At 45.0% G+C, this 14,039-nt stretch overlaps 1 protein-coding gene across 2 annotated transcripts in view; it reads left to right on the forward strand.

Annotated features, from left to right (window-relative positions):
- The first annotated feature begins 808 nt into the window (after positions 1–808).
- The window catches only part of PISD (phosphatidylserine decarboxylase), a 52,024-nt gene continuing 38,793 nt past the window's right edge, over positions 809–14,039 (forward strand). The window contains exons 1-3 of one of the 2 annotated variants that reach the window (XM_063315757.1): positions 809–975; positions 5,795–5,874; positions 11,959–12,134. In XM_063315757.1, coding sequence (XP_063171827.1) covers positions 923–975; positions 5,795–5,874; positions 11,959–12,134 — 309 coding nt within the window. In that variant the 5' untranslated portion in view covers positions 809–922. Of the gene's footprint in view, positions 976–5,794; positions 5,875–11,958; positions 12,135–14,039 lie in introns of those variants that run through there. The other variant, XM_063315759.1, reaches the window with a different exon arrangement.

A 14,039-nucleotide genomic window follows, 5' to 3' on the forward strand; every position in this document is an offset into this window, starting at 1 on the left:
CTTCTTCAAGTCCAACTTTCGCTTCCATCGAGCATCACAGGGAATACCATGGCTTGTCTGTTTCTGATCTTTGTAGGAACAGACACATCCCGGCATCTGAATATCTTTTCCTAGGCCTGCATGGCTGCTCTACCGAGTGCTAGTCTGTGGTGTATTTCTTGACTGCTGGTCCCTTTACTGCTGAGGGTTGGCCCTAAAAGGCCGAAGCTCTCCACCACTTCAATATCTCCCTGGACAGCTCCAAGTGCTACCCTGGAGTTACTTCCTCAACTCGGGACCACCACTAGACCACCACAGCTTTCTGCCTCTCTTGGCTGCCGCCCAGATTGTGGCCGCCCAGATACGGCAGGAGCGGCAGAGGTCACTCCATCAGGGGCTTCTGCTCCAGCGGCAGCGCCTTCTCCGGCCAGCAGGGAGCCCTTCTCCTTCCCCTTCCCCAACCCCACCAGAGTCCCATTTGCAGGCAGATCTCTCACAATGTGAAAAAGCACTAAAAACATGCCTTTAAAAAAATGGGAAAAAATTATGACATGGTTATCTATCAGGGGTTATTTAGCACAGAAGTGTATCATAAAAAATAAAATAAAATAAAATAAAATAATAAAATTCTCTGTTTATAGCGGCGGGCAGGACGGGGGCATTTCCCCACCGCGGCCCCCTCAGGGGGACGGGGTCACTTGCCGGGCCGCCCAGGCCTCCGGCCGAGGAAGATGGGCGTTGTGGTCCGGCGGAGGCCGAGCGAGGGGGCGGGGCCAGGCGCGGCGGCCGCTCTTCGGCGCGGCCTACCTCACGGGGAAGGCGTGAGAGGAGGAGGAGGAGGAAGCGCGGCCGCCCTCAGGCCCGCACTCTCTTTGGCGGCGGCGGCGGCGGCGGCGGCGGCGGCGGCGGCGCGGGCAGACGCGGTCTCCTCAGCGGCGGCAAGATGGCGGCGGCCCGGGCTGCGGCCAGGGTGGCCCGGCGGGTGGGCGGCAGCAGGTACCAGGCGGGCAGCGGAGGCGGCGCAGGGCGGAGGGCTCCGGCCCGCCGCGGCGTTCCTGGGCGCCGGTCGTGCGAACCCGGCCTTGGGGCGGGGGGAAGAACCGCGACTCGGGCTCCGTTCCCGGCGGGGGCGCCGGGGGCAAGAGGAGGCCCGTCAGGCCGGGCTGCCCTCGCCGGCCTGGGCCCCGGGAAGACCCGGGTTGGGCCCTCGGCAGTGCCAGCGCGGCGTTGGACCGCGGGGCCCTGCTCGTTGCGGGGCCGGCGGGTTCTCGTCCCGGGGCCCTGCCTCCCGAGCTCCCCGTAAGAACCGGCAGGCCCGTGACCCGCTTCGTTCACGGGACGGAGGACGGGCGCGGGGTACTTGGAAGCCGCGTTTTTCCACCTTGGCCACTTTCAGGTGGGCGGACTTCAACTCCCAGAATTCCCCAGCCAGCATAGCCCGCACACCCATCTGAAAGCGCCCAAGGTGGAAAAACACGGCTTTAAATAAATCAGCCCCGTTGCCCCAGGCCTTCGAAGGATGAGGATTGAACACAGCTCAGTTATTCTCTGCAGCGGGTAGCAGGGATGTAAAAAGGGGCAGGGGGTCGACGGCGTGGGGGTTTGGCAGTTGACCCCCTGACCTATTTGTTCCTTTATCTTAGAACCCCCTTTTAAATAAATGTCTGGCTACTTGACCCTGTTCTACATACAGGCACTGTTAGTTGGCCAGTGTGACTCAGTTTCTCTGAATGAGGCCAAATTCTGTTTCGCTGGTTGTTGTTGTTGTTGTTTTTTGTGCCTTCTAGTCAGTGTTGACTCCTGGCAACTGCCTGGACTAGTCCCTGCAGTTTTCTTGGCAATGTTTTCAGAAGTGGTTCACCATTTTTTTCTTCTTCCTATAGAGAGAGAGAGAGTGGCTGGCCCAAGGTCACCCCGCTGGCTTCATGTATTCCAGCGTTCCGGTTTTCAGACTGGTCACTTAACCACTACACCAAACTGGCTCTTATACCAATTTCTGGTTTATTTTTTTATTTTACTCTGTATGTTTTAAATTCTTATTTTACCTTTGGTGGAACTCTGGTCAATTATCACAATAAAGTCTATTCTGTTCTATTTTGCCTTTCTACTCAAGGCTGCTGATAGTAAAAAAAAGGGGGGGGGGAAAGAACCTTTAAAATTAATACTAAAATCAAAAGTCCTTGAAAGAGGTGAGTTTTTGTAAATGTTTTAAATTCCAGGCAGGGGGTGCACATGGGACTCTCAAGAGAGCAATGCAGCAGAAGGTTCCCTGCATGAGAAAGATGTGCTGCTGGGAGAGTGGGATCTTCAGAACAGCATCTCCTGCAGGCCTTCCTAGCTGGACAGATGCATAGCAGGAGAGGTGGCCCCTCAGATAATCAGGCTGTTCATCAGTGAGGGCTTTAAAAATCAACGGTCAGCACCTTAAGCCGTGCCTGGAAAGTAGTTGGCATATGGGGCAGATCTTTCTGCATGGGTATCATACCAGCCCTATATCTTGTATGGATTAGTAACCTAGCTGCTTTGGTGGCATCAACCACAGTTTCTGGACTCTTTTTTCAAGATAGTTCCATACAGAGTGCACTGCATTGGGAATAACTGTTGCCAAATCCAAGTAGTTCAGCCATGGCCACAGTTGACATGGGAAATGTAATTGTGCAAAAATACTCGTAGCTGCAACCAAATCCAGTGAAAGCTGAAAGTCAAGGAGTATGCCTAGGAAACACTGTTAGTTGGGTAGAATGCAGTCTCATCCTAAATAGAGTTAACGAGCTTCCCCCTCTGAGTCCAGTTTTCTCCTGATCAGCAACACCTCCATCATGTGGCTAAATGTAATTAAATGCAGTTGCAGTTTGTTGTCTTTTATCCACCCATTTCCAAACTTAGGCAACTTCAAGGATACTGATTACTTCCTTGGCATCAGATTGCAAGGAGTAGCAGAGTTGGTGTCATTTGCATACTGTTGGAATTCCATGCCAGAGCTTCACATTACTTCCCCCACTAGTTTCGTGATTGTTAAATAGCATGGAGGAGAGGTGGAACCTGCCAGAGGGATATGAAAGTCACCAAGAGGTCCAGGAGAACTAATAGAGTTGGACTTTCCATCCCTGATCCAGAATCTGATGTAGGCCAGACTTAAAGATGTTACTATCGTTTCCCAGGCTAGATCCAGTGCCACGATAGAAGTTCTGAAGAGATTTTTGAGAGCAACTTGAATTAGGGGAGCTGGTGCGTGATCAGGTTTGATCCGCAATGCCCTGATTGGTGTAGGATGACTGTACTGTTGGAACAGTCTCTTGTACAGAGCTACCTGGGAACTTTGTGCCTCTTTAAAGGCCTTCCTTTTGACTGCATTCATATGGCTAAGTCAAAATATCTGCCACTAATGAGCAAATGCAGGCTGATCCAGCCCGTTTCAGTCATTCGTATCTCTTCAGCCAAAATCTTAGGCTTCCTGTGCAGAAACTAGAATATGAACCAGATTTATAGGCTTCTTGTAGGCTGTAGGCTGTAAGTGACCCCCACCCCCAGGTTTGTAAAACATGGAAAGCCTAAGACTTTGGTTAAAGGGGCACATGTGTGGCACATGAGGAAGAGGGTATTCATTAACCTGGCTTTGTTGCCTGAGTATGAGAGAGGGCTGAAGCATCTCTTTGGCCTAACCACCTTTGTGCCTCACCATCTGGACTGCTAAGGCCATCAAAGGCTATTTTATTGCAGCATATTATACTTAAATGTTGGTCTGTGGTTCTATATTAATATTACCTGGTTTGTTCTTTGGGGGGGAGGTAATGTTCAGTTTAATATGTAGTAAGCTGCTTAGAGTGTCTTTTCTGTAGGAAGATGGATATAATAAGTTATAATGAAGTGTGTTGATCTTTAACTATCACGTTCAATTTGGCACTTCAGAGTGTAAGATGAGCTTCCTGGCTGGGGAAGGAACCTGCTATTGCTGACCAGAACATTCTGATCCTCCTCTTTTACAGTGTTAAATATAGGCTCAACAAGTTATTTTTTTGGAAAAGAATCTTCATTATAGGGTAGGCTTTCTCAACTTTTTGACCCTGGAGGACCCCTTGAAATAGTTTTCAGGCCTCGGGGAACCCCTGCACATTCAGGCTCAAATATAGCCAGAAGTTACAAAATTACTATATTTGTTTCATGGGTAGGCCTGTATGTATGCATTAACAGTCTTCTTAAACTAAAAATAAAGAATGAAACTTACCTCTTTAATGTGAAGTTGCCTGAATTTGAAATAATTTTTTAAATCATGATCTCCCAGGGAACCCCTGGTGACCTCTCACGGAACCCTGGTTGAGAAACCCTGCTCTACAGTATATGCATTAGGGTTAGAATCAGCTCTTTAACTGTTGCCTGCCCTTCATGTAGTCCTTGGTTCGATAGGTTGGACCTGCTTCATGAGAAATACTTTAATCTGATAAAATTTGGATTCCCAGGTTTGTTTGGTGACTACATATACCATACCCAGCAGCCCTAGGCTGTTGAGGTATGTGATTGGATGGAGAAAAGATATGGCAACTACATGATTATATAGGCCAGTGACAGGTGGGCTGATGTTTTTGGATATAAAACAATACTCTCTTGTGTTTGGATTACAGAGAAGGAGGTATGCTGTTTGAAAAAGATACTGCAACTTTCTTGAGAGCTAGCATGGTGTAGTGGCTAAGTAATTAGGTTAGGAACGGAGAGATCTCTGTTGTGGTGGCGGTGGTTGTTTTTATCCATTCAATTGCGTCCAATTCTTGGAGACTGCCTGGATCGGTCCTTGCAGTTTTCCTGGCAAGGTTTTTCAGAAGTGGTTTGCCATTGCCTCCTTCCTGGGGCAGGGAGAGAGGGGCTGGTCCAAGGTCCTCCAGCGGGCTTTCATCCCTAAGGCGGTCTCCCAGTTTCTAGCCTGACGCCTTCACCACTACAGTGTATATGCTGCCTGGCTCCCAGCAACTCTGGGGGATTTACAAAGTTCAAGTCCCCCCTCAGCCACAGAAGTTCCTTGCGTAACTTTGGGCCAGCCATACTGTCTCAAGCCGACCCACCTCACAGGGTGGTTGTAATAAGAACATAGGCAGAGGGAATGCTGTCTTTGCTGCCTTGAGCTCCTGAATGAAAAGTGTGATATAATTCTAATAAATGGGTACATGTGAAAAGGTGAAAGGCCCCCTGTGCAAGCACCGAATCATGTCTGACCCTTTGGAGGGACGCTGCTTTTGGGACGCCGTTTTCTTGGCAAACTATAGTGGGGTGGTTTGCCGTTGCCTTCCCCAGTTGTCACCTTCCCCAGCAAGCCGGGCCCTCATTTTACCGACCTCGGAAGGAGGGAAGGCTGAGTCAACCTGAGCCAGCTACCCGAGAATCCAGCTTCCACTGGGATCGAACTCGGGTCGCGGGGAGAGTTTCAGCTGCAATACTGCTGCCAACCACTCTGCGCCGCAATGGATGCATATGATTCCAATATTCAATACCTTTAAAAACTTGAATCTAATCCAAGTATGCAAGTGTAGTTCCATTTAATATAATATACATTTAAAAATATTGCTATGTCTGAGTCTGTCACCTCTAAAATAGTCTGTAATTTCAGAAACTATTTGGGCTTCTCATTCAAATTGAACAATTTTCCTAATATGATGAAATAGGATTACATTGAAGGGGGGAATTTAAGAGATGTGAATGATGATAACTTTAGATGACCTAAACTTCAACCTTTGGATTGAGTTTATACTGTATAACTAGTTGATCTAGAGAGCATAGGTACAATCAGTATTACATCAATATCACATCTGCGTTTTCTATTCAACAGAATTGTCTGGTGGCATGAGAACCTACCCATGAAGAAAAGATTATTTTGGAAGCAGCCAGTTTCCCCATTCTTCTTTGCTGGTAAGAATCCTTACAGCTTTTGTTTTAATCTGTATTTGGAACACATGGAGGATTCAGAGATCATAGCAAACTCAGGCTGAAAAAGAAAACTGTGAAGTGAAAAAGGAGCTGACAGCCAAACCTCACACTGTGGAATCCGTGGTAGGACTTTTGAAGATAACATATGGGTGGTTGAAAGAGCATCCCGACCCCAAAGTTCAGCCCTTTTCCCCATATAGTGACTGAGTTCTCCCATCATGCTAAACCATAGTTTGTTTATCCACGAATAAACCACAATAACTGGATTCACCCAACACAGTAAACAAAACCAGACAGTTCACATTATGACTTAACTCATGTACTTCCTTATTTATAAATGCACACACGCAAAGTATGTGATGCATACAGCAGTGAGACACGTTTAAGAAAAACAGGAACAAGAAAAACATTTTCCTTAACTTGAAATTCTTATTCATTTATATGTGTAAACTGCCAATTTGTCTAAAAGTACATATTTAAATTACTGCTTTTCTAGACTCCTTGTCTTTGATTATTATTATTCCTATCAGACTTCTTCTGTATCATAGACATTTAAATGATGTCTAAGATATGATTAAAATCTAGTTAAACCTTTCTCCAGTATGTCTGAGAACAAAGAGTTCCTTCTTTCATATACTTAATTTGAATTTCCACAATTTAGAGCAGTTATGGAATGGAATGCTTTAAAAACCACTACCTGTCAGCCTTGTACAATTAGAAATGAGGAAACTTGAATATGATGGCTTCAGTGACAGTGTTTTTAACATTGGAAAGCTCTGATATGGTAGGCTTTAAAACAACAGCTGGATTCGTATTGTGCAAAGCCATGCTTTGTTTAATTGTGATTTGTTGAATAAAGAACAATAAGTCACTTTCAAGCCCCAGTGGTTAGGTTCATCCAACAGGCTAAGCTAAAATCAAATAAACCACCTGATGATATGTCAACTAGTATCACATTGGAGAAGAAAAAGCTGTAGATCTACTTCTTGGGCCCCTATTTTTGGGGGAAGGGAGGATTCTAAAGTGAGGCAGTTGTGGCTACTCAAGCTGGGTCTGAAGAGGAGAAGCCACAGACCATGTAGGAATGGGCCATGGCCAGACTTAGTTCATGAGTCAGTAATTCCCCACCCTTGCTTAAAATGTCAGGTTTGCACTGTTTGATCTTGGCCCAGCAAGCAGGTTCCTGTTTTGATTTTCAGCAGAAATACAGGACCTGTTTCCCAAGCCTGAGCACTCTGGAAAGAAGACTGACGTTTGTAACTGTAGGTGGAGAGCCAGTGCCCTGGGACTGGGAGCCAGAAGTGAAGAAAACAGGTGTCCTGCTGGCTCCCCGGTTCAGTGACGATAGATTGTGCACCCAGAAACCCACAGCAACCAGTGCAGCCGCTGAAGCAGAGGTGTTATATGGCAGTAACAAGACTGCCCAGGAACTATACAGGCTGATACATTTTGCCCCAGCTAAAGTTTCCCCATAGTATCTAAGGGCAGCTGCATGTAAGTGAATTACAGTAATCCAAATGAGGGATGACAAGGGTGGAATCACTGCCGAACAGTGCCTCTGACTTCCAACCCTCCCATCTGGTCCAGCAGGATACACAGTCAACCACGAGATTGACTATTGAAAGTAATTGGGAGGACCAGCAGGACAAGTCAACCACGAGATTGACCAGTCTAGTTTTCACTCCACACCCAAAACTCCTTCCCAGCTGCCATAGGCCAGACAATCCATAACCTCCAGTTGCCATCCCACCATCTAGCTGGTTCACTCATGAAAAGGCAGATGAGCTGAGAGAATGCCTAGTTCTCCTATTCAGATTATCTTGACATCATAAACAAACTGATAAAGAGGGGCAGTTGTCATCTTGAAAAAGGTGGATTATGTCAGGAAAGCCAAGAAGCAACTCATCAACACTATATTCTACCAATTTATCTCTCACAACAACATATCAGAGAGAACTACACAATGTGACAAAAGAATTTCCTGAAAACATACAGGTAGACCTTACTGACTGACTGCCTTATGTAGCAACTGTTCAAAATTATGACGGTGCTGAAAAAATAATAACCAAGGCGCACACTTACGACCTTCACAGTGCCCCTCAGTCACGTGATTGCCATTCTAGTCAGTACACATTGTCCTGTGCCTTTTTTCCCCCACTCACAGAGTGGAGAGATTGCTTAAACAGGAGATCTCTTTGGGCAGTCTCTCCTGTGCTGACCCATTTTTTTTCTTTCTTCCCTCCTCACAGAGTGGAGAGATTGGAGAGGAAGGGATTACAAGAGAGTAAGCAGGCACAGCAGCCTTCTTACTCTCTTGTAATCCCTTCCTCTCCATTGAATGTAAATACAAACATTAATTCCCTTCTTGATAATTATCCCACCACCAGAGTGAATATTCCAAAAGGCAGGGGAGTGGGGAAAAAGGAAAGCACAGTCGCTGTCAAGTGATTTCCCACTTAGTGACTGTGTCACTTAGCAACCAAGTTGCCAGTCACAATTGTGGTCACTAAACTAGGACTACTTGTATAGGACCTATCTACATGGAAACACTCCAGGAGCTTCAACCAGGCATCTGCCTACTTTCCAAAATACAGAACCTGGGCTGTTCCATTGTCTCAAGCATTAGAACTATCACAACTGGAATATCAGGTTTCATGGACTTCTCAGACCTTATGCCAGGAACATTCCCAACTACAGAAGACATCTTAAGAATTGTCTCCATGGGCAATCTTCCTAACTCCATGGGCAATCTTCCTAACTTTTAGGCACCATGGATTTTGAGGCAATATATACAAACATTCCCCACAAACATGGACTTCAAAGCATCATCCACTGAAGTTGGGTGGCCAATAAATTTCAAGAAGGGAGGGAGGAAAAGAAAGAACATAATCTCAGCACGTCTTGCCACCAGACTCTGTCATTGTGTACTCACCCATAACTACTTCACCTTTGGCAATTACATGCACCTGCAAATATGTGGCACAGCCATGGGCAAATGCATGGCTCCTCAGTATGCCAACATTTTCATGGCTTAGAACAATGCTTTCTTAATTCTTACTTCCTGAAGCTCCTTCTTTACTTGAGATTCATTGATGACATTTTCACCAACTGTACTCATGGAAATGAATAGTAAAATTCAACTCCCAGAATTCAACTTCAACTCCCAGAATTCCCCAGCCAGCATGGCTGGCTAGGGATTCTGGGAGTTGAAGTCCACATGTCTTCAAGCTGCCAAGGTTGAGAAACTCTGCTGTAGACGAACATGGAGCCCAGTCAATTCCCAGGGAGGACCTATTAAAAACAGATCAAAAGGTTTCAGACAATCTTAGAGGCCTCAACAAACACAATGAGTGTTTAACACATTACAATTTTTAATTGATCAGTTACTTGTAATCAGTCTCACATGTAACCTGCTTCTGCATAACCAACCAATCTTCCCTGTCCTTCCCCCAATTTAAATCCTACACCAGTCTAGTCGTTCCACGCATCTGATAAAGTAAGCTGCAACTCCAGAAAACTGATGCCTTTTTAATAAAAATTGTTACTCAGAAAAGGGGCTACCAGCCTCCTGCTTTTTTGCCACCATAGACTAACATGGCTCTCCTATACTATCTCAGTGACAAGGCGATGGGATACTTCTGTCTGTCTATCAAATTTTGCCACCGCCCATCTCCCCCAAAGGAGGGACTCTGGGCAGTTTACAATACTTGTTAAATTTGCATCTCAACTTCTCTCCATATATAAGGCAGCTTACTGGGAATCTGCCTCCCTGTGAGGGAGCTGGACTGAGAGACAGTGACTGGCTCAAAATCACCTGGACCATAAGGAAGGCTGAGAGAAGGAAGATAGATGCTTTTGAACTGTGGTGTTGGGGGAAGATTCTGAGAGTGCCTTGGACTGCAAGAAGATCAAACTGGTCCATCCTCCAGGAAATAAAGCCAGACTGCTCACTTGAGGGAATGATATTAAAAGCAAAACTGAAATACTTTGGCCACCTAATGAGAAGACAGGACACCCTGGAGAAGATGCTGATGCTAGGGAGAGTGGAGGGCAAAAGGAAGAGGGGCCGACCAAGGGCAAGGTGGATGGGTGACATTCTAGAGGTGATGGATTCGTCCCTGGGGGAGCTGGGGGTGTTGACGACCGACAGGACGCTCTGGCGTGGGCTGGTCCATGAAGTCACGAAGAGTCGGAAGCGACTGAACGAAAAAACAAAAAAAGCCTCAGTGACCCAGGTCCAACATCTTAACCACTACGTTGTGCTTTGTTATCAGTACAGAGCTTGGTCAATCAGTCAGACTGAGTTTCTCTTCAGCTCAGTCAGTGCACCTCTTCTGTGATCTGTACCGCCAAAGCAAATCCACATTCAACTGTATGTCCATCTTCAAATTTTGAGATGCTGTCAGAGAGCAGTTCCAGAAAAGGGACTCCATATCAGGCATATCCTCCTGTCCAGCAGGAGGCAGCAGACCATAGAAGATTATTCTGAAACCTTAATGAGAGATATGTCATAGCAATGTCTCCCCTTTGCAAAGAGCAGAAGGTAGATTGAGCTTTTTTGCTAGCTGTTTGGACAGTTTGCAGTGAATTGGCAAGGATTGGCAATTCCCATGGTAGCCAAATTACACAAAAATGTATTAAGGTGCCAAGGTCCTCTGACATCTTAAAGACTAACACATTTATTAGAGAACAATCCTAGTCTTGACGAGGATTGGGGAGGATCGGATTTGGTTCAGTTCTACCTTCACATATGACGGTGGGCCTCTCATTAGCTGTCAGCCCCCCTTGCTTCACAGGGTTGTTATTGCTGGGAAAAAGTGACCCCCCAGCAATTAGCAGAACATTCATGCATAGGCGCACAGCCACTCCACCGTTCCCTCTTGGGGTAATCATAACCTGTCTCATCAGCTCCATCCAGCCACGACTTTCTTGGCCTCCCCCTTCACCTTGACACTCTCACTTGTATATTTATATGGGGATTCTGTCTTCATTCTCTCTGAAGGACTAAACCGCTTGCGTGTACCTCTGTCATCCTGGTCACTTGCTTTTGTACTCAGTCCACATTCATTCATTTGCCATTCATTAATTTTAAATAAAAATCGAAGTAACCAAATTTCATGAGATTTTGGTGTTCCCACCTTAAATCTTGCTAGATCTGGCAACCTCCTGAGATTTAAAAAAAATATTTTGATGCCCCATACCAGGGACCATGTTCAGTAGTTTTGAACCATGTTCTGTAGACTGCCATGGTTCTCACATGAAAAAGGGTGTACAGTACTATTAAATCTAATCTCAACTGAAGGATGCAAAATAGATGCCTGATTTACTGTTAAAAGTTTTCATCTCCTTGATTCCTGGAGGCAATCTTGGCAAAAAGCCTGCCCCCAGCATTGTCAAAGCCTACCCTATATTACAACGAAGCCTCCTGCTTTTGATCAGCCATGCAGAATGTGGTCAGCTATCAACAGAGGGCGCACTGATCATGGCAGGTGTGCAGATTCCCTGTATAAATGGGGTAAGATACCATCTCCAAGGTGTGACTGTGGGGCTGACAGGCAAAGTGTTAAACACACAATACAAGAATGTAAGACCAGAGCCTACGACGGGAACGTTGCTGGTTTCCTGATGGCAACTGATGCTGCAAAAGACTATATTTGTAATCTTGATGTTTGTTTTTAGTTCTAATTGCCCTATGACCAATGTATGTTTTCTATATACCTTTTTATATTCCAATTCTTAAAAATATAATATATTTGTAATATGTATGATGTGCTGCCAACAATAAATAAATAACGCTCGCTGAGTGCTCTGGTTTGTCAATAGTTTATATATGAGGTTTTTCTGAAGTGCCTTATGTCTGACAAATTTTGAGTTGCAAGCCAATTTATCTAGCTAGCAAGCCACAAGCCTGTATAGTGGCAAGACAGTCTTTTTATCCCTTTGGATACAAATTTTGCCTTTGTCTGTGCAGCCCTATCATCTCAGGTTATTTTGGCCTGAACCACTAGCTGGGCTCCAACGTCTTGCTTGCTTTGATTTCTAAAGAGCGGATCTCTTTTGTTCCAGGGCAGCGACCCCTGCACACCAGACCTCTGAATATCGTGCAGCGCATCCGTCCGCTGTATCTTTTGGTGGCTACAGGCTCAGGATATGTGGGATACAAGCAATATGAGAAGCACAAGGAGAAGAATCTTGAAAAGTTGGGTGTGGAAGGGTGCCCCAGAATTGCAAGCAATTGGGAAGTAAGTTGTTAAGCATTCTGTAACTTGCTCTTAAATGCCACATTTGAAAAAAAAAAAACTTCCAGAGAAATATAAGAAGAAGCAAGTATTGTGATGCGTCAGCTAAAATGCTGAATTTGCGAAGTGAGAATCTATCTCAAAATATCTGCTTATCTTCCAGTATGTCTTCTGCTCAGCTGGCTAGAGCCATGCTTCCGCTGCCAATCAGGATCAAAACTGCTCTGGGCACCCCTGCGCTTTAAATTATATTTATAGGACACTATTTAAGATTCCCAGATGTCAGCATCTTGCTGGTGTTAGCAGCGGTGAGGAGAGGCTACGTAATCTTACAAGTGTCTTTTAGTTATACAAACACTAAAAAAACACTTTCAGTGAAAAAAAACAGAAACATCAGTGTTGCATCTGTGTGATTTAGCCCTTATAGTGGGGAAAATTCCTTGGCTTTTTTTCTGATTTTCTGGTAGTGCCAGGTGGATGGATTTGTCTATTCCTGATCTGTATCAGTTTTCTTAAATAATTTATCCCATTCCTGCATTAATCAATAAGGTGTTTTTTTTTTTTTTTAAATCATGAACCATGTATGTTACTTTAAAACAATTTTCATAAAAATATTCACTTTATACTTTTTAACCTAAAATATGCAGTGCGTACATTTTAACATCAAATTTGATTTTAATATTTTCGGAGAAATGTGAAATCTAGAGAATAATTGCATTTTGATTCACATGTTAGGATGGAAATTGTGAACGTTTGTTAAAAATTCAGATGGAACAAAATTCTTGAGCATTGCTAAATATAAGTGAGAGCTAAGGAGTGTAATCTGAACAAAGTAGTAGATGGTTTTTATTTTTTGTTTTAAATCACTGTTCCATTAAGAGCATTTCTGGTAAGCCTTGTAGTGGGGGAAGTTCCTAAAGGATTCTAAAAGGTCCTATCCTGTTGGCAAACAGTTCCAGTGCGAGATCGGCGTTAATTCATTTTTGAGACGGAAACAGTTTGTTTTGACTGCCTTACATGGTGTGCTATTTCTGTGTTTTCTGGTGAGGGTGAGTTGCCAGTAACTGGATCTCTCTGTGTTCTGTGGGGAAAGGGATTACTGTTCCCATAACACGCTGGAGGCGAGCAAGTGGCTCGGATTGCCATGTTGACCCTTTGGGCACGATCCAAGGCATTCGGAGCACTTCTGCCTCACCAGCCAAGTCAAGGGTGTGAGAGTGAGAGAGAGACGCAGACTTTCTCCCGGAGAAGCCTGTCCTTGCCGCATAGATTTACACACGGAAGACTTGAGCAAAGAATGGGCTTGTGGTATATAAAGTTGAGTCTGGAGAGGCTTTTTGGCCGTTGGTCCAAGTTTTGGGGGAGCTGCTACATTTTTTAACTCTCCCCTGCCCTTTGTGTGTTTTTTTTTCTCTTTGATGGATAAAATCACTCCCCTTCTTTTGAGGAACAGTAAACAACTGAGTGTCTGTGAAACATGGATGTGGGTTTTTTATATACACTGTATATATTTTATTGTGGTTAGATGTGTTTCGTTCTGTCCTGTGCAAAGGCAGGATGCAACTATACTCCTTAATTAAGAGGTTTTATATCCATTAGTTCACTGCCTGTTGTGATAAAGAACTTTAAAAGCAATAAAAATCAAGATAAAAAGACAGTACATCGGGGGCATAATTTATTTCCCCAAAGCAGTGCATCTGATCAGAATAAGCAGGTATGTGAGTTGACTGCCTTTGGACCTGTGGTGGATAGTCCTGGTCTAATGGCCAGCTTGGTTCAGGCCCTTTTTCTAGCTTTGTCTGGTTTGCCAAAGGTCTGAAGAGGGGCCACTGGAATGCATGCTTTGCCCCCCCCCCCCTTGGGTTATCCAATGTATTATTTGCAAGACTGCCTTGAAGAAAAGTAGAA

This window comes from Candoia aspera, chromosome 15, assembly GCF_035149785.1.
Source record: "Candoia aspera isolate rCanAsp1 chromosome 15, rCanAsp1.hap2, whole genome shotgun sequence".
In the NCBI taxonomy this organism is placed as follows: Eukaryota; Metazoa; Chordata; class Lepidosauria; order Squamata; family Boidae; genus Candoia; species Candoia aspera.